This window comes from Sceloporus occidentalis, unplaced genomic scaffold (genome assembly GCF_023333645.1).
Source record: "Sceloporus occidentalis isolate IW3139 unplaced genomic scaffold, rSceOcc1.0.p SCAF_2, whole genome shotgun sequence".
NCBI lineage: Eukaryota > Metazoa > Chordata > Lepidosauria > Squamata > Phrynosomatidae > Sceloporus > Sceloporus occidentalis.
The window spans coordinates 10964652-10985545 of record NW_028316982.1 but is presented as its reverse complement, the minus strand read 5'-3'; the positions used below and the strand labels follow the sequence as shown (position 1 = coordinate 10985545).

General features: G+C 41.1%; 1 protein-coding gene across 8 annotated transcripts in view; it reads right to left on the bottom strand.

Moving 5' to 3' along the window:
• The window catches only part of LOC149317967 (guanine nucleotide exchange factor DBS-like), a 292013-nt gene that overhangs the window by 251354 nt on the left and 19765 nt on the right, over nucleotides 1-20894 (bottom strand). For 7 of the 8 annotated variants that reach the window (XM_089508734.1, XM_089508737.1, XM_089508738.1 and 4 more), the window contains exon 1: nucleotides 16079-16251. The exons of the other annotated variant lie outside the window; for it this stretch is intronic. In XM_089508734.1, coding sequence (XP_089364860.1) covers nucleotides 16079-16220 — 142 coding nt within the window. In that variant the 5' untranslated portion in view covers nucleotides 16221-16251. Of the gene's footprint in view, nucleotides 1-16078; nucleotides 16252-20894 lie in introns of those variants that run through there. 8 annotated transcript variants of the gene reach the window in all.

The following is a 20894-nucleotide window of genomic DNA, read 5'->3' as shown; positions in this document are numbered from 1 at the left end:
GAGGCAAGTGGAGTGAAAATCAGAGGAAGGAACATTAACAACCTAAGATAAGCAGATGCCACAATACTACTAGCAGAAACCAAAAGGGACCTGCAGCAATTACTGAAGAGGGTCAAGGGAGAAAGGGTCAAGGGAAAAAGAGAAACAAAATACCCTCCAATTGTCCTAGTTCAGCAAGGACAGTCCCATTCTACTTTTCCAGCTGTTTTTAAAATGTCCCAGTTCTTTCTCCCCCTTCCTCTTTCGTACTCAACTTACTCCAATTGCTGGAGACTGAGGTGAAAATGAAAAAGTAGTTTGCCTTTAATTAATTCAACAGAGAGGAGCGAAGAGGAGGAAACGGAAAACTCTATCCCTTGCCAATAGGCTCAGGCAAAAGCAAACTGCTGCAGCCTCTCCTGGTTTGTGTGTTGTTCCTCACTTTTGCCACCTTGGCCACACTGATGCTGCTTGGCTGCATGTGTCCTGGTTTGTGAAATGTTGGAGAATATGAGAGTATACTATTCTGCAGAGATCCGAGTGGTGGCACATGGCACGGGGAAACGTGACCCAGTTTGTAGATGTGGGCAGAAGCTGGTCTAATGACAGGATTTTTTTAAATCACAAACAAAATCCTCTTGGCCTGTAATGCGGAATCTGGATCACTATTTCATCTGATCAGCCTCTTAACACAGAACTTTGAGCCCTAGCCGTGTCAGGGAAGGAAAGAGGAACAACAGAGAATACATAGAAGGCCACTTCAAGACTTTTACTTGAGATGGAAAAGCAAATGGTGCCATCCTCTAAAGTTGCCAAATCTCAGGCCCTGAATCTCCAGTTTTTGTGGGACATTTCCAGGTGGGATACAATGGTGGAAAGTCTCCAGTTTTGGGAGAGCTGAGATTCAGGTAAAAGGGAAGATCTGAGTGCAAATCTCCACCACAGATAGGAGAGGATCAAGGCATAACTATTTGTTGCAACTTGCAAAGACTCTTTATATCTGTGTATTTATTTAATTAGCTTCTTCTTCCCTTTCTAGTTATTGTGGCCCATCCACTTCCTAGCTAGAAGCCAGTAGGCTAGATTAAAAAAATCCTTATTCCATTTTCGTGGCCCCTTTAGCTAAGATTTCAGTCTTAATTTCCAAACGGAAAAATATGTTCATTCTGTCTCTCCCCTCCCCTCTCTATTTTTGAATAACAAATAGCGATCAATTATGCTATTTCTGGCCAAAGTAGGACAGACTCAGTTTCATCATCCTAGCTTCTAGGGAGAGTTTTAGCCTGATTTGCTCTGTTGTTGTTGTTGTCATTTCCAACATATGGCGACCCTGAGGTGACACTAGCATGGGGTTTTCTTTACAAACTTTGCTTGGAGGAGGTTTGCCATTACCTTCTCCTGAGGCTGAGAGTATGTGACTTGCCCAAGGTCACCCAGTGGGTTTCATAGCTGAGCTGAGAATTGAACCTTGGTCTCCAGAGTCGTAATCCAACACTCAAAACACTATGCAATCCATCACTCCAAATGAGCCCCATTCCAAAGGAATATTTGTCACTCAGCCATATTTCAGCATATGCACATCTTGGAAAATTTTCTTTTTGAAGTACAACTATTCCAAAGTAAATTTCCCAAGCTCTGTATATTCCAGCTTTCCCTCACATCATGCCCTCCAGATGTGTTGTGTTTTAGACTATATCTCTCGTGGCCAGATATCATCTCTTATGCAGCACAGGGTTTTACAGTCCATCTAGACCTGATGTTTCTCTGTCTCTCACTTGCCTCTGTCACCCATCATCAAATAAAGGATACTTCCGAGATGACCAGTCACTTGTGGTACTAATCATTGTGTATTGTGTAGCTGTTGTTTTCCCCCTTCTTTTTTTGGTGGTGAAGAAGAGTGAAAAAATAATGAGAAAATACAAGAAGTTTACAAAGTGAAGATGATAAATCCCCCCTCCCGCTGCAAATTATGTCATCAAGTCAAGACCATGAAAAATAAATGTTCATTAACTCTCAAAATACTTTCTACATTGCACAGTTACAACACTTTAAAGGCCATGGATGGCTCCACCCTATCAACTCCTGGAATTTCTAGTTTGCTGATGGTTTTAAAATTCTGTGCCAGAGAATTCCAATGCTGTATTTCAAGGGAGTGTGCTAGGACTCTCTATTAAAGCATTAGAACTCTCTGGTAGACAATTCTAAGTATCTTACAAAACTACAAATGGCAGTATTCCACAGGTGGAGCCAGGACAATTAAAGTGGTAGAAAACAGATATAGCTATGTAATGTGAATATACTGTGTGTGTTTGCTTTGCACTCTTTATTCTCAGTGCTGGAAAAGATTGGAAGCAGTTTGAGAAACTTTTGGACACCTCTAAAGTCTAACAGAATTTTTAAAAAATGAGATGGGCACATTTTCCCTTAAACTCTGTAAGCATCAGAAACTAGAGAGCAGAGTTTTAAGGTGCCACCAAAGTAATAAAGGACATAAATCATTCCCCCACATTATGCTGAATGCCTATGATGCCTGTCATTCTGGTAAAGATCAGTTACCACCACAGAGCTTGGAGAGCTGTGGAGAATATAGTACAATATGAGGGGATCCAGCCCTAACATTGAAGCCAGCATGGTTTAGTGGTTTGAGCGCTGGACTACAATTCTGCATCTGCAACAAATGCAAGGAAGTAGGTGAAAGCTCATGCTACCAACTTCTATCTTTCAGTTAGTCTCAAAGGTGCTGCAACATCTCTTTATGGACTACAACTATGCGGATCAGGGTTCGAATCCCAACTCATCCTCAGAGGAAGGTAAAGGCAAATCCTCTCTGAACAAATCTTGCCAAGAAAACCCCATTATAGGTTTGTCTTAGGGTCACCATAGGTTAGAAACAACTTGAAGGCACACAGCAACAAAGCCCTAACATTAGATAGCATGAGGCAGCCATCTCAATCTGAAGGGAGAAGCGGGAGATATGAAACAGCTTACCATAATTCTAGGACAGTAGTGTAAGTGTATAAGTAGGTGTGCTGTATTTTTAAAAACCTTTTATTAGAAATTATGTTTTAAGTGTTTGTAATTATGTTTTTTTAATATTTTTAAAAATTTTTGTAAACTAACATTTTAGCATAATCTTTTACCACTCTGGATCCCATTTTGGGAGAAAGGCGGGATATACATTCAATAAACAAACCAACAAAAACTTTATCCCTGAAGGAGCTTATAGTTTCTTACTTAGCCAAGGATTGTTGTTGTTGCATGCCTTCGAGTCTTTTCCGACTTATGAAGACCCCAAGGTGAACCTATCACAGGGTTTACTTGGCAAGGTTTGTTCAGAGTGGGTTTGCCATTGCCATCCTCTGAGGCTGAGAGAGTGCGACTTACCCAAGCTCACCCAGTAGGTTTCATGGCACAGTGGGGATTCAAATCCTGGTCTCCAACACTCAAACCCCATTTCCCCTACAGAAAGTAAGTGTATCAGTGAGGAATGAGTTTCTGCTTGCTCCTGGAATCCAGGAAATGCCCAGCCTTGCTGGGTTTATTGTAGCGCTGGATGTAGACAGATGACTGTACAGAGTACATGGCTTCTGTTACTGCTGCTGGTGCTGCCAGCCCTCTGCTCAGCTCAAGATTTCCTTTACTAATCCATGCCAGCTGCTGAACCAGTTTTGGGTTTAGGTCATGTATTTGTGGGGAGTAAACGTCTTTGGTCACTTTTTCCAAATCTAACCACTTTACAAGTGAAAAACCTTTCCAAAGCCTGGACTGACTATGACTGTGTGTTAGAAAATTCTCTCCCTCTTTACCTTTCTAAGTAACTCGTAGAAAGAAAATTATGTTAACAGTGCAATTTGATGCATATTTATTCAGAAGTAAATCCATAGTGCATCATATGGCCTGATCCCAAAAAGTGCATTAGTTTTGTACTTCGTTCTTTTTATATATGCCTACTTCTATGTGATTTCTCCAGGGATATTTACAGTAAGCCAAAGATAGCATGTCTAATTAATGTAATAATATTAATAATCACTCATATAAAAGTGTTATCCAAAGGTGGCCCTTTTGACCTATTATTGTCCCCTATTCTCAAAAGACAAAGCATGTTACAGCATTTTACAGCATTTTCTAATCAAATGTCTCCCTCCAAAAACCAAAACAACATCTAGAAAGGCCATAGATAAAATTAAACTCAAATCAAATTGAAAATAAAATTTCCACATCAAGAGCTTAATTTTGCTGAAAGTCAGCTCAGTAAAAGTTTAGAATCAGATCCTAATTAACTCATTTCTTACATTAATATTCTGTCATTCACAGGAATTCAAGACACAGTATATGGTCTTCCACTTCATGTTTATCCTCACAACAGCCCTGTGAGGTAGATTAGTCTAAGAAATGTTGAGTAGCTCAAGGTCACCCAGTGAGCTTTATGAACAAATGCAGATGTGAATCTGAGCCTTCCCGCTTCTAGTCCAACACTCTAAATCAGCTTTCCTCAACCTTTTCACCCTGAAGGAATCCTTGAAATAATTTTCAGGTCTCACTCTCAGGGAATATTCCTGCATGAAAATTATTATATTTACAGCTCAAAGAATGTTTAATTTTTATTCCAGTCACAACCTCTTTCAGAACCCTAGGATTCCATGGGACCCTGGTTGATAAACTTGCTCTAACCACTATACCACATTCGAAACCATGTCCTATGAGGAACGACTTAGGGAGCTGGGGATGTTTAGCCTGGAGAAGAGAAGGTTAAGAGGTGATATGATAGCCCTGTTTAAATACTTGAAGGGATGTTATATTGAGGAGGGAACAAGCTTGTTTTCTGCTGCTCCAGAGACTAGGTCCCGGAGCAATGGATGCAGTCTATAGGAAAAGAGATTCCACCTCAAAATTAGGAGGAACTTCCTAACAGTAAGGGCTGTTCGAGACTGGAACACACTCCTTTCTCGGAGTGTAGTGGAGTCTCCTTCCTTGGAGGTCTTTAAACAGAGGCTGGATGGCCATCTGTCAGGGATGCTTTGATTTAGATTTCTTGCATGGCAGAATGGGTTTGGACTGGATGGCCCTTGTGGTCTCTTTCAACTCTATGATTCTATGATCCAAAGCTATTAAGAAAACATCAGAGTATATTTTCACATTCAACATTCTAGGAAAGTGGGTTCTTGGTATCCGCTGGGGTTTGGTTCCAGGACACCCCATGGATATCAAAATCCGTGGATGCTCAAGTCCCATTAAATACAGTGGCACAGTAAAATGGTGTCCCTTATATAAAATGGCAAAATCAAAGTTTGCTTATTGAAAAATACATACACACACATACATTACATACTGTGTACTGGCTCAAGACTAGATCTATTCAACCTACAACACTCCCACTTCACAAGTCTAACACAAGCCACCAGTGGTGTGTAGCTTCCCCACAGCATCTTTGCCACCTTGTAAGGAACACTGTCATCACTCAAATCATAAATGCCAGGTAATCAGAACTACACCACAGAGATAAAGAGGAAGAACAACAACACTACCCCATCCATGAAACTCCATGATCAACCCCAGGTTTCAATTCAATACTGGCAGTTCAGTTTGGGCAGAACTATAGCTTTTGTGGAGACATTTTATAGGCAAAATTCTTCTTCACTTCCTGCGACCTTTCCCACTGCACAAGTGTGGGACTATGATGCTTTATTTCCATTTTATAGAAACTTGGGGTTTGCAATTTAGGAAGGATCAGGACAGGATCCGAATTCAGCATGACCTTAACAGATTGGAGAACTGGGCCAAAACTAACAAAATGAATTTCAACAGGGAGAAATCTGAGGTACTACATTTAGGCAGGGGAAAAAATGAAATGCATAGACATAGGATGGGAGACACCTGCCCTGACAACAGGACATGTGAAAAGCATCTAGGAATCTTAGTAGACCACTTCTTCGGACCTTTCCCACTACATAGATATGCACTATGATGCCATCATCTTAGGGAATCCTGGAATTTGCAATTTGGAGATGGATATTTATAATTCTCAGCTAGAGAGATCTAGTGCCTCACTTAACTCCAAATCCAGTTCAAGAAAGATATTGAGAAGCTGGAACGTGTTCAGAAGCCAACCAGGATAAAAGATCTGGAAACAACACTCTATGAGGAACAGCTTAGGGAGCTGAATATATTTCACTTGGAGAAGACACAACTGAGAAGTGATGTAATAGTCATATTTAAATCTATGAAGAGATGTCACATAGAACATGAAACAAACATGTTCTCTGCTGCTCCAGAGACTAGAACATAAACTTGTGGATTCAAATTGCAAGAAAAGGGATTCTGTTATTGTTGTTAAAAGTCCTAGAGTCGATCCCGACTCATGATGATCCTACAACTGAGACATCTCCAAGGACTCCGTATCCTCCACTGTTCTGCTTAGGTGCTGTAAATTCCCTAATAGAGGCTATCCATCTGGCGTGTGGTCATAGAATCTTTCTCTCTTTCTACTACCCTCCACCTTTCCTAGCATTATTGTCATTATGAGTCATGCCTTCTCATGAAGTGGCCAAATTACAACCTCAACCTAATCATCTTGGCTTCTAAGGAGACTTCAGGCTTGATCTGTTCTAGGACCCACTGGTTTGTCATTTTGGCTGTCCATGGGATCCTCAGCACTCTTCTCCAGCATCACATCTCCAATGAATTGATTTTCTCCTTATCCACTTTCTTCACTGTACAGCTCTCGCATCAGTACGTGACAATGAGGAATTCAATTCTACCTAAACATTAGGGAAACGTCTTGACTGCAAGAGGTATTTGAAACTAGAATAAAAGATGGTCGTCTTTGGATGTCTTTAAATAGAGGTTGGATGGCCATGTTTTGTGACGGCTTTAAATGTGTATTCTTGTATGGCAGGAGGATAGATTAGACCAATGATTCCATAACATTGGCCATCCAGATATTTTTAACTTCAGCTCCCAGAATTCCATTTTTATATAAATATTTTATTGAGTTTCATACAACTTATCCATCACACATTATATTTCTTATTATAACACATCTTTGTAAACAATTTACATTTCCTCATCTTCCCCTGCTTGTATAACATACCTTAATTTTATTTGGTCTGTACCTTCCAACCACTTCCTAACCCACCCACCCCAGTAAAACCAGGATGAGCTCCCAGAATTCCTGACTGTTGGCCAAGCTGGCTGGGGCTACTGGAAGTCCAACACAGCTGGAGGACCAAAGTCTGGAAACCACTGGATCAGACGGTCCTTTGCAGTCCCTTCCAATTATATGATCCTAATCCTGGGATTCTATAGGATGCAGCCATGGCAGTCAAAGTGGAATCATTGTGCTAAAACTGTATAGTGTGAGACAGGTCCTGGGTCTGTTGCTCACTGGGACAGCAAACAGGTTGACTTTCAATTCCCCTGCAAGCTACAGACATGGTCGATGCATTACATTTGGCTTCACAGGCCAGAAGCTGTGCATTTCTGCTAATGGGCAATTGTGCAGGGCTGTCTCAAAACATTTTCCTGTCTGAGACAGAGCAGCAGCCAATGATTTCATGAAAAGGCCAGCCAAGTTATTTTAGTATGTGAGGCTGAAAATCACACAAGCATTTCTCAATGTTCCTGACAGTAAAAATGAAAAAACAAAAATAAACAATTTGCTTCTTTTTCTCGATACCTAAAATCTGTCACCTCGCTTTGCATGATTCAAGGGCCAGCCTTGCAATTGTGCATGCAGCCTTCTAAGTTAAGGAAATTAGCCATCATATTGTGAAGCTGAAGGCTTTCATGGCCAGCATCCATAGTTTTTTGTGGGTTTTTCAGGCTATGTGGCCATGTTCTGGAAGAGTTTATTCCTGACGTTTCGCCGGCATCTGTGAAGATGCCAGCCACAGATGCTGGCGAAACATCAAGAATAAACTCTTCTAGAACATGGCCACATTGCCTGAAAAACCCATAAAAAACTATAGCCATCATATTATATGCTGTTGGAGGACTGATCTAGATGTTCCTCCAAAAACACATGGTGCAGTGTTTGTTTCCGGACACAAGTGCTGGTCATTACCTATAAAGCCCGACATGTCTTGGGTCCAGATTATCTGATAAAAACCTATCTCGCTATACAAATCAGGTCTTCTGGAGTCAGCCTGGCGTAGTCATTTGAGCGTTGGACTATGACTCTGGAGACCAGGGTTCGATTCCCAGCTTGACTATGAAACCCACTGGGCAAGTCACATGCTCTCTGCCTCAGGGAAAGGCAATGGCAAACATCCTCTGAACACATTTTGCCCATGTTAAGGTTGCCTTAGGGTCTCCACAAGTCAGAAATGACTTGAAGGCACACAACAACTTTGAAATATAAACTATGAAGCACTTGTGTGTGTGAAGGACCTAAATACACTGATCTTGGAAACTAAGCAGGGTCAACCATGGTTAGTACTTGGATGAAAGACTGCCAATGAATACCAGGTACTGTAGGCTATATTTCAGAAGAAGGAACTGGTGAAACCACCTCTGAGTACGCCTTGCCTAAGAAAACCCTATGAAATTTATGGGGTTGCCATAAGTTGACAGATGACCTATAGGCACATAAACACACTGTGTGCCTGAAGTGCTGTACTGTATCTTGTTAGTAATTATATTTCAAATTTGTTTTAACTGTTTTTAACCATTTTACATTATTGTTTGACATTTAAAAGATAAGATTTTAACAATCTTCTTTTAAATTACTGTAAGCCATCTTGGATCCAATCCTGATGGGGTATAAATTCAATAAATAAATTAATATATAGTTTGGGGAAACAAACTATTTTTTGGCTTTCCTCATAAGGATTTGAACTGACCCCTTTTTAGTATTACTGAATCTACTCATGTATAAGTCTAGAAATTTTACTCTAAAAATTGAGCCAAAAAACCTGGGTCGACTTATCCATGGGTCACTGTAAGTACTGTACTTTAATTCTTATCAAAAAGGGAACCATGCCCTGGTGAAAAGTGAGACCTTCATCTTTTCTCGGAGCACCTAAAAGAACTATCAACCCCTCTACTATCTCATGCATCCAGCTTTTAGGGAGAGCACAAACAGTTACACCTGTCAAAGATTTTTAAAGATCTTTAGCATCATTTTCCTTTGCTTCATCTTTTGCATCCTTTGTTATATGCTGCTAAGTTTTACCCTTGATTCATCCACAGGTCATATCAAAATCCATAATTCTGGCCCCAAAACCTGCCCTCGACTTATACAGTACATGCGGTCGAGTTATAGTTGAGTATATACAGCATATCAAAATTTGCCCATTCAACTCCATTGCATCTCTGCTCAATCCCAAACTTCTTGACAAACTGTTTGTTGACCATGTTTTCAGGAATACCGCACCACGTACCATTAAAAAGCGAAGCATGCATGAATAAGTGATGCATATGTAAAACACGCACAGTGTCAGCATTGTGAATATTCCTATTTGTGTAGTAATCCCCCCCACACTCCAATTATCTCTTGGCACTGAAATGACAGCAAGTGTCAAACAATGAATGCTGTCAGCCCTGGAAAATAGATGGGAGAAATGGTTATTCAATGGTTCAAAACAAGAAAATTCTTCTTGGTGCAGAAACTAGAATAGGGACAGCAAGAATACAACTACAGCTGTGCCATGGATTGAATTAAAACACAATGTCTATCCACCTTAAAGACAAAAAAAGAGTAATAATAATAATAAAATAAACGATGCCCAGATTCCTAAACTCTGCTGAGTGGAAAAGTAAAAGAAATTATTTTACCATCTTGCAGAAAACGGTAACCGCAGAGTAATGCCAATAACCTCTATGGATTCCTTTGCTGAAATATGGAATCTCATACTATTTCAAAGCCAGTCTTTTCCCCTTCCTTTGGGCAAATGTATTCTTTGTTCAACCCTTCCTTCTCATAATTGAACAGTTTCCACACAGACACTGCCAAAGCTGCAAAGCGCTTAGAAAACAGAATAGCAAACAATTATAAGCATTACCATAAAATGGATGGCTATGCAACCAAGAACAAAGGAAACCCCCAAAGACGTTCCTGCAGAAAGATTTATTTTACAGCCATCCGATCTAATAACTCGGATGTTTTCTATCATCTTTGTTTACTCCAAAACAGTGTCGCATGAATTGTTAATCAACATGCTTGATCCACCGCATAGTTACTTAGAAGGAAGTCCCAGTGATTTGATTTGAAATAGGATTTCTACTCAGTGGATTAGGATGGTTGCTACACATGGGATCGGAAAGCACAAAAGTTTAGAAAGGATTCTCTTATTGGCCAAAGAACTAGGATCCGTTTCACACGACACATTTATCTATTCATTATTTATTTCATTTATATGCCGCTGTTTCTCCTGGGCTAGGACCCAAGGTGGCTTTCGCAACAACAAATTTTAAAAGTTTTAAACCAACTTAAAATACAATGTTAAAACACTATACAGTTGGCCATCCACATCTGCAGTTTTGACTTTTGTGGATTACGTTATTTGCAGTTTCGATTAATACATTCTCTCTAGGAGTCTCTAGGGGAGGTCCTTCCTAGAGAAAACACTCCTCTAGGCATTTGTAGGTCCTCCAGCGTGATTCTGTGATCAACTTCTGGCAGATGCTGACTCCATATTATTGAGTCCTGGGATCTGTAGTTTGTTCCGGCACCAGACCTCTCTGATGGAGATGGCAAAGCGTCTCGTAAACCTACAAATCTCCAAAATTCCATAGCATTGAGCAGTGGCAGTTAAAGCCGTGTCAAACTGCATTAATCCTGCAGTGTAGATGGAGCCAGAGAAGGCCAAATATCTCACAAAACCACACATCCCAGAATCCCACAGCACTGAGCCATGGCAATTAAACTGGTGCCAAGCAAGCCACGTTAACCTTGCAGCGTGAATGCATCCGAAGAAGGCGAAATCTCTCCCAAAACTACAAGACCCAGAACCCCATAGCAATGCATTAACCCTGCAGTGATGCAGCCAGGGAAGGCTAAATCCCATACAAAACTACAAATCCCAGAACCCCATCGCATTTTATCAATCCAGCGGTGCAGCTGCAACCAAGGAAGGCTAAATCTCTTGCAAAACTACGGATCCCAGAACCCCTTAGCATTGCATTAGCCTAGCAGTGCAGATGCAACCAAGGAAGGCTAAATCTCATACAAAACTACAGATCCCAGAACCCCTTAGCATTGCATTAACCCAGCAGTGCAGATGCAACCAAGGAAGGCTAAATCTCATACAAAACTACAGATCCCAGAACCCCTTAGCATTGCATTAACCCAGCAGTGCAGATGCAACCAAGGAAGGCTAAATCTCATACAAAACTACAGATCCCAGAACCCCTTAGCATTGCATTAACCCAGCAGTGCAGATGCAACCAAGGAAGGCTAAATCTCATACAAAACTACAGATCCCAGAACCCCTTAGCATTGCATTAACCCAGCAGTGCAGATGCAACCAAGGAAGGCTAAATCTCATACAAAACTACAGATCCCAGAACCCCTTAGCATTGCATTAACCCAGCAGTGCAGATGCAACCGAGGAAGGCTAAATCTCATACAAAACTACAGATCCCAGAACCCCTTAGCATTGCATTAACCCAGCAGTGCAGATGCAACCAAGGAAGGCTAAATCTCATACAAAACTACAGATCCCAGAACCCCTTAGCATTGCATTAACCCAGCAGTGCAGATGCAACCAAGGAAGGCTAAATCTCATACAAAACTACAGATCCCAGAACCCCTTAGCATTGCATTAAACCAGCAGTGCAGATGCAACCAAGGAAGGCTAAATCTCATACAAAACTACAGATCCCAGAGCCCATTAGCAATCTGTAGGTTGTGGGTTATCTTTTATTGTTTTTTTAAAAAATAAAGCCCAGCATCATTTCACACAAACCAAAGCCCTGGGTCTCTCCTTCCTTCCTCTCTCACCCACAAAACCACGACACGCCTGTTGTTGTTTTCATTCGCCTCCAAAGCCCACCTCTTGGCCTCCTCCATCCATCAGTCTCCTCCTCTGCGCCCAAAGGAGGACTCCATCTTGAAGCCAAGGAAAGCAAGAGAAGTTAAACTGGGAAAGGAGGAGTTCCCCTCTTTCCTCTTGCTTTCTGTCTTTCTCTCTTTCTGTGGAGAGCCTTTCCCTTCTGCTCTCTCTCTCTCTCTCTCTCAGTCTGAGCCGCCTTGTGTTGTGTTATTTTTTTGGGTCTGGCTCTTTTGTGGAGGAGGAAATGGAAGGGCAGCAGCTCCTCCTTCTGGCCTGGCAGGGCCACTGTCCTCCTTTGAGGCTGAGAGAGTGTGCCTTACTCCCCTGAGTTTCTTCACTGGGCTTACTTTTGTTTATTTATTTTGCCTTGGACATCCCCAGGATGCTTTAAACGCACTTTAATCTCTCTTTAATGCCTGGGATCAGTAGTTTTGTATGGGATTTAGCCTTCCCTGGCTCCATCTGCGCACTGCTAGGCTAATGCAGTGCTAAGGAGCTCTGGGATCTGTAGTTTTGTGTGAGATTTAGCCTTCCCTGGCTGCATCTGCGCACTGCCTGATTGATGACATAAAATGCTAAGGGGTTCTGGGATTTGTAGTTTTGAGAGAGATTTTAATTGTTAGCCACTTTGGTTGTTTTATTACAGAAAAGTGGGGTATATAAAAGTTTTATTTCATTTATTTATTAGTGTTGAAACCAGCCCCAGAGCGATAAACTGCATGGTGCCCAAAAGGCCGGCCTCTCATGGGGTTTTGTTGGCAAGTTTCTTCCGAGGGGCTTGCCATTGCCATGCTTTGAGGCTGAGAGACAGTGACTTGCCAGGATTCAAACCCTGATCTCCAGAGCCCAAGGACTTTATCACATGGGGAAAATTGGGGGGTGGAATCAGAGGTTTAAACAGTGATGATCCCAAGCAAAATGCGAATTCACAATTAAAGTTTTCACACACATATCACTCTTAAACAGGCCATAAGGAGGCCATAAACAGCAACAAATCATTTTCGGGATTTCCCTGTGAATGATTTGATGCTGTTTATTGTCTCTTTTATTGCCTGTTGAATAGCTACATCGTGTGAAAATCTTAAGTGCAAATTTGCGTTTTGTCTGGGATAATTGCTGTTTAAATCCCTGATTTCGCCCAATTTCCCCCATGTGATAAAGTCCCATAAGTCAGAAGTGACTTGAAAGCACACAACAACAATTGTCAAGCCTGGTGTCAGCCATCCTTTATTTGTGCATTTAATTTTTCCTGCCTAAAGGTAGTTCATTACATCTTTCCATGTTGAAATCCATTTGTAAGGTACTGCACTTAGGGCGGGAAAATGAAATGCACAGATATAGGATGGGGGATACCTGGCTGAATAAAACTACATGTGAAAGGGATCTACGAGTCCAAGTTGACCACAAGTTGAACATGAGTCAACAATGTGGTGCGGCCACTAACAAGGCCAATGTGATTTTAGGCTTCATTAATAAAAGTATAGTGTCTAGATCAAGGGAAGTAATAGTGCCACTCTGTTCTGCTTTGGTCAGGCCCCACCTGGAATATTGGCCTGTTACAGACTGCCAAAATAAAGCTGCTTCGGGTCTCTTTGGAGGTATGCTGTTTAAATGATGCATGCATCCTAAGAATCCGGAAGCTGCACCAAAGCTGCACTCCAGTGCTTAGGAATGGAGTGTGGCTTTGGTGCGACCTCTGGACTCTTAGGACTCATGCAATATTTAAATAGCATATCTCCAAAGAGACCCGAAGCAGTTTTATTTTGGCAGTCTGTAACAGGCCATTGTGTCCAGTTCTGGGCACCACAATTTAAAAAGGATGTGGAGAAACTGGAGCGTGTCCAAAGGAGAAAGACTCAAATGGTAAAGGGTTTGGAAACCATGAAGCCCTATGAGGAATGACTTAGGGAGCTGGGGATGTTTAGCCTGGAGAAGGGAAGGTTAAGAGGTGACATGATAGCCCTGTTTAAATACTTGAAGGGATGTCATATTGAGGAGGGAGCAAGCTTGTTTTCTGCTGCTCCAGAGAATAGGACCTGGAGCAATGGATGCAAGCTCCAGGAAAGGAGATTCCACCTCAACATTAGGAAGAACTTTCTGACAGTAAGGGCTGTTCGACAGTGGAACACACTCCTTCCTCGGAGTGTAGTGGAGTCTCCCTCCTTGGAGGTCTTCAAACAGAGGCTGGATGGCCATCTGTCAGGGATGCTTTGATTGAGAGTTCCTGCATGGCAGAATGAGGTTGGACTGGATGGCCCTTGGGGTCTCTTCCAACTCTATGATTCTATGATTATTAGTTCAGACCCAGCCCTCCAGTCTGTTAACGTCATTTTGAATCCTGTTGGGGCATTAGTGACCCCTCCCAATTTTAACAGAGATAAATCTTTTTAAACACCTGGATAATACTTTTAAACTGCTCTGATCCTTTCTTTTGCAAGAGCCTTGGAAAGGTAATTTATATAGGTATACAAAGCCTTTGCCAAAATCTTATGTACATCCAGCCCTCCTCACTTTTTTCTTCTCTTTTTCTGTCAAAGTGGACAAATATAGGCAAACTGGATCACAAAAACAGTAGCTTTTTGTCTTGCTAATATAATTTAAACTTTATTTCCTAGGCCTTAAGAATCTCCCAATACCACATGGCCAGAAAGAGGTGGGCCCTTCCATACCATCCGAACTGAGGACAATCACGACAACATTTTAACAAAATACAAGCCTATGACTAACATCATCACCTTTTTTTTCCTCCTGTATGATTTTTAACACCTTTGCCTGAAGAAGAAGCCAGTGGAGTTTCGAAAGCTTGCAACATGTATATTGTGCATTTTGGTTGGCTCCATAAAGGATTCACTGTTGTGTGGATTTTGGATGATATTGTACAGACTTTTGGTGTTAGGTTGCAGCAGTGTAACTGCAGTGAACAATGCAACAAAGCTTGAGCTGGGAACGAATGGGATTCTACTCTAGTTGATGCTATAGTACTGAAGTTGTGGGTCCCTGTCAACAATAGGAAAGATGACACCAGCTGCCTCCAGAATCCCTTACTGAGTGTGCATGAACAGCAAAACAGAGAGAAAAGAGGGGAAGAGATAAGACTCCTTCACCAGTTACCCCTACCATGTTAAAAAAAAAAGTGCAGATCTAAAAGTCTGGACACCAAAATGCAGATTATAAGAAAAATGGAGTCTGGTCTTTGGATGCTTTTGGAAGAAGCTTTCGGCTGATCTCTAGAAGATTCAAAATGTTTTTCTTTATTTATGCAAGGCTTAACTCAACTGGATGTTTCATTTATTATTATTATTATTATTATTATTATTATTATTACCTTTTCTTATATCCTGCCTTTCTCCCAATATAGGGACTCATTTCACATGTGCATATTGTTAGCTTTGCATAAAATGTCTGCTGAAACATGTTAAAGTGATGGGGAATTTTTCTTCTCCCCCTCCCCCCAGTCTAGGAATGAAGCCTTAGTCTTCCCATGTTCTTTCTGCCTCTGGTACCAAATTTTCTGTTAAAGATGTAGTGCCCTGTTAACCTGTCCTTATTCCAGGTTTGCAGGTGGGGAACAAAGGCTGGAGGAGAGAGGTTTGCCCTAAACTGTGATACCTTTCTTGGAGAGACTCCATAAGAGATGGTTGACTGAAATTTGAAATTTGCATCTTCAGCGTGGGACAGCCTCATCCACAGCACTAAATCATTCAATCATTAAGAAATCATTACAGTTTTTAAACTGCTACGTTACACAGTCTGAAGCTCTTAGTCTTCCATGTATTTCATAAGTACTAACTCTCATTGAACAGTGGGACTAATTTCTGGGCAAACTCATTTAGGATCACACAGCACACATTTCGATTAGATGCTGTGAAACGTCATGAATCAGTGTGTATCTTCTAATTCCAAAGCCTACAAGCATAATCAATTTAAAATGTCATAAAAAATAATGGTCCCAAATCAATACTGACTTGATTATAGAATGACAACCCTTTATTTTCAAGATAGCAAACCTAAGCACTTTTACCAAGGAGGATGCCCTACTGAACTTGGAAGGATTTATGTCTCAGCAAAAACTCTTTGGCTGCGCAGTAAATAGATATTTTTCATACCTCTCCTGGCCATCTTCTCCAACTTGGTACACTCCCTGAGGAAATTGTAGTAGGACTTCATTTCTCCTTCCGTTATTCTGACGATGGAGAAAGGAGGGTTTTCACAAACATGCTTCCGACATCTCCTACACCAAGAAGCCATTGAACAAGCCAAGACAAAGCTGGCGAGCAGATCTACGCCCCCTTACTACAGCTCTGCCGCCGCTTGCCAGCATTTACTCATGCTAGCTTTCAATCCCTGTAGATGACTTATCCAGCTTAAGTTCATTCAAGGTCGTTGTAACAAGCAGCAATCTCCCCCTTGCTATTGGTCCATTCCTTGATAGGCTTATTGACTGCATTTGTTTCCTCTTGTTTGGTTTTAATATCAATTGCATTTACTTCCTTATTGATGGACGCAATCAATGAAACCGTTTCCTTATCAGTCACAGATCACTGAGGAAAACCAGCAGAGCTCACAGCTAAGTTCAGGATGCACCTATACAAAAGATAAGTGCACACTTCTAAAAAGACACCTTTGACTTTAACCTTGTGTAGCTTCTGCCTGAAGCATGCTTTCCCCCCCTTTCTGGATGATGCATCATTGAAGATCTTTTTTTTGCCAAGGACATCTAGGTATTTGTTTTGGCACTGCAATTGACAATTTTATTTTAATGTGAAGTCAAAGGCTTTCATGGCCAGCATCCATAGTTTTTTGTGGGTTTTTCAGGCTATGTGGCCATGTTCTAGAAGAGTTTATTCCTTTATGTTGGGGACTTCATTGATCAAAAATATATTACACCAGTACTGTGGAAGCGTTCCTAGATATCAGCAAATTTCCCATTTGCTGTTTTTAAAATGTATTGCTCATAAGAAGACCACATGTATTAACCCATGCCTTGAGTTTCCGATTTAGGGTAACACTAAGATGAGCCTATTACAAGGTTTTCTTGGCAAGACTTGTTCAGAGGGGGTTTGTCATTGCCTTCCTCTGAGGCTGAGAGAGTATGACTTGCCCAAGACCACCCAGTGGGGTTCTATGGCCCAGCGGGGATCTCAGCCCTTGTCTCCCAGAGGCCTAGTTCAACACTCAAGCCACTATACCACATTGGCTGTTACAATACAAGCCTACTTAATAAGGCAGTTGAAAGACTCAATGAGATAATGGCACTGTCTCTAGCCATTTTTTTTAAAAAAAGAACATTAAAAAAGAGAACAAACAGCAATTCGCCAAAACCAGCCAATACAGATATATAATCAAACTATTGTTGAGGAAAGGAGATTTAACCTGCTAAGACTATGCAACACATAGGCTTTGCAGGGGTGAATTGGTGGTTAAATACAAGTTTTCAGCCCTTCCACCTCCCACCAATTATCTTCTTCAAACACCTCCTGCCCTCTATTTAGTGTATTCCTCTTCTGGATTTTTTGAGAATGGAGAAGCACCACTACAGGACAAAAATGGCTTAGGAAGGCATTTGCAGGGAGAATCAATGGAAAGTTTATGCATCCTCCCCATTCATATTACACTTGATCTTAGCCAAAAGGCCGAGAAGCAGTCTCCTGATTCTTAGCAAACATCCCTGCAAATATTCTTCCTCCGTGTGTTTTACACAGAGGTGTTTAGGAAACTGTGTCTTTTCTTTGCTGACATAATGCATAGTTCCTCCCTTAGAAAGATGAACTGTTGAACCTGCAGATGCAGGCAAATCTAAGTATTATGGAACTAGAGCTTAAATCACTAAGCCACCATCATGCAAGGCTAAGTAACACTGTCTACTTTGTGCTGTGAAAGGACAAGGCATGGGGCACGCAGAGGGACATGAGCATCTCTCCTGCAACCACAGTGCCTTTGAATAGAAATAAAAGCCAAAGGAATGTTGATATTTTGCTTGTAGGCAGGAACTTATGCTCAGCTTTGATCTGTCATTTTAGCATCCTTTTCTATAGCCATCATGTAAACTATATACATATATTCAAATGCATAGCCATGTTAACCTGTTTCACCATAAAGAGATATGAAAGAACCCTGTTGTAACTTTGAGATTAACTGAGAAAAAGATTTTTAATAGTGTAAGATTTTGTGGACCAGAGTTCACCAAAAGTTTTTGCTGTTAGATTGTTTTTTTTTCTCAGTTAGTCTCAAAGGTACTAAAGGATTCCTTTATATCTTTACATAGTATGTATATACATCTGATGCCTGAATATTGTACTCTGCCAAGGAATTGGAGATAGTGCATTGTAATCCACAAAAGCTCATGCTAGAATAAATCATTCTTAAAGCTCCCATGAAACTTGCTTTTACTTGCTTTCTCCCATTGTTGTTACACTGAATAATAAGTTTTCAATTCACAAGATTTAACTGAAATTGGGTTTCTTCTCTCCTGTGCTCCAGGACTGTAAAGAGATTGGCCTCCTTTCTCAATATATTTGACATGTGGTACTTGAGAAGAGTGCTGAGGATATCGTGGACAGCCAAAAAGCCAAACTAATGGTTCCTTGAACAGATCAAGTCTGAACTCTCCCTCAAACCCAAGAAGATTAAATTGAGGCTGTCATACTTTGGCCACAGCATTAGAAGACATGACCCATTCTGTTGTTAACTGCCTTTGTGTCAATCTCGACCCATGGCAAACCCGATGATGAGACATCTCCAAGATCCCATCCTCCACTGTTCTGCCCAACTCCTATTCATAACCTCTTTAATAGAGTCCATCCATCTAGCATGCAGCCTTCCTCTCTTTCTACTTTCCTTTCCGTTTACCTTCTACTTTTCCTAGCATTACTGTTTTTTCCAATGATTCATGCCTTCTCATGATGTGGCCAAAGTACGCCAGCCTAAGTTTTGGCATCTTGGCTTCCAGGGAGATTTCTGGCTTCATCTGCTCTAGGATCAATTTGTTTGTCTTTCTGGCTGTCCACGGAATCCTTAGAAAAGACAATAATGCTAGGGAAGGGGGAAGGTAGTAGAAAGAGAGAAAGACCACACACAAGATGGATAGACTCAGTTGGCGAGGTCATGACATGAATCTACAAGAGCTAAGCAGAACAGTGGAGGATAGGGGGGCTTGGAGATGTCTCATCCACAGTGTTGCCATGAGTCAAGGTCAGTCCGAGGGTAGCTAACACACAATACACCTTCTTATTCTGCCCATCAAGATACTTGTTTACCTTGTGTTTTCCTTCTTCTCCCTAATTAGTCACATGGATAATCCCCCAGCCAGTCAAAGATCACCTGGGGAATAGCACAAACCATAAGCAATTTGACTTGACTAGATGATGGCATCACTAAGTGAAATGGAGAATGAGGATGTGCCATGGTCCCATTCAGTCCTTCACCTGGTGCTGCTAATTGAGTCAGAAGATGATGCCAACATTGCATCCTCATCTTCTAAATCCATTAGCATCACCCAGATGAAGATGATGCTGTCACATCCTTGCTAATGTGCTCAAGGGTTCAAATATTTTGGGATTAAATTCTTTCCTGGATAAGTCAAGTAGTGATGAGGGAGTCTATTTGAGCAGAACATTATGAATTACATCGCTTTTTGAAAGGGAGAATAAGGATTTATCACATAAAGGCCTCATATTATTTATGTTAGACACACTGAGGCTATAAACTGTCAAACCACGGAATAAATCAGAGAATTTATCAACTAAGAATTAGCTAAATGGGATATGGACTACAGCCCTATCAGAGAAAGACTGGTAAAAGGAAATATAAAACATACTTTTTGGGTATTATGTAGAAGCCATTTCTTATTTTTTATGTGTCAAAGTGGTGGTGTATTTAAACAACTAAACAACCAAGTTAAATTCTGGATTAACAACTAGATAAATGTACTTATAATAACATGTAAAGGAACAGAATGGAATTTCAAATGTAAGATGTTTGACAGAGCAATATTTCTATTATGTATTACGAATTAGGGGAGAGATGGGAATGGGGTGGGTTTGTTTGTAATATTGAGATTGTACTATTGTTAAATATCAATTGACTTTAAAAAAAAAGACGATGATGATGCCATCACTTCCTGAGCAGTGATTCAAACATGGAACCTGTGCTCCCCAATCTGTTATCATATTTGTCTTTGATGCTGCTCTAGAAGGAGTAGCAAGCCATTAGTGTCATCAGATGGTGATCAGCAATATGCTTTGGAGACTCTGGATTCTAGAAAACAAGCGTTCTAGACAAAGCAGGTGATAGGAACAGATTTTTCTGCCTCCAGGCCAAATGTTGTGGAACACAATGGAAATCTTCCAGCACAATATTTAATGTTTACCTGTTTTTGCACTATAGTGGCAAAAGATGCAGCTAGTGCTGCATCCTCTCTGGATGTAGGCTGAGGTTGTAATGTGGATGACTCTGAGCAAATGCAGAGGGCCACTGAGTCCAAGGCATTTTAGCTGAAGGGTTGATGCCTGGAAATGTTTGTACTGAACCCAGGGGCAGCTGGTGGCTTCCTCATCATTAGGAAGGCAAAAGCACTCTGGGTTGTATACTGAATTTTAAAAGAACCATCCAAGGTGCTGAACCCTATCCTTCAAAGGGGTTGAATTCATGCAGCAGAAGCTGCTGGCATTGACTTTACTGCCCTGATTTCTGACTCCACACCATATGTCAAGCTCCAAAATAGCATTAGCCTGATTCGCTTAATGGGATTTTGTCATCAGCAAGGCAGAGCCTTTCTCACCTTTAATTATGAAAACAAAGAACTAGCAAGGCCACCAGCAATTGCTACTAGGAGTATTGTTTAACTTAACCACATGTGCTAGGGACAGGGTGAATTTGTAGAGATATAAATGCTAAGGATGTACTGCTTGTGAAAGGTTAACA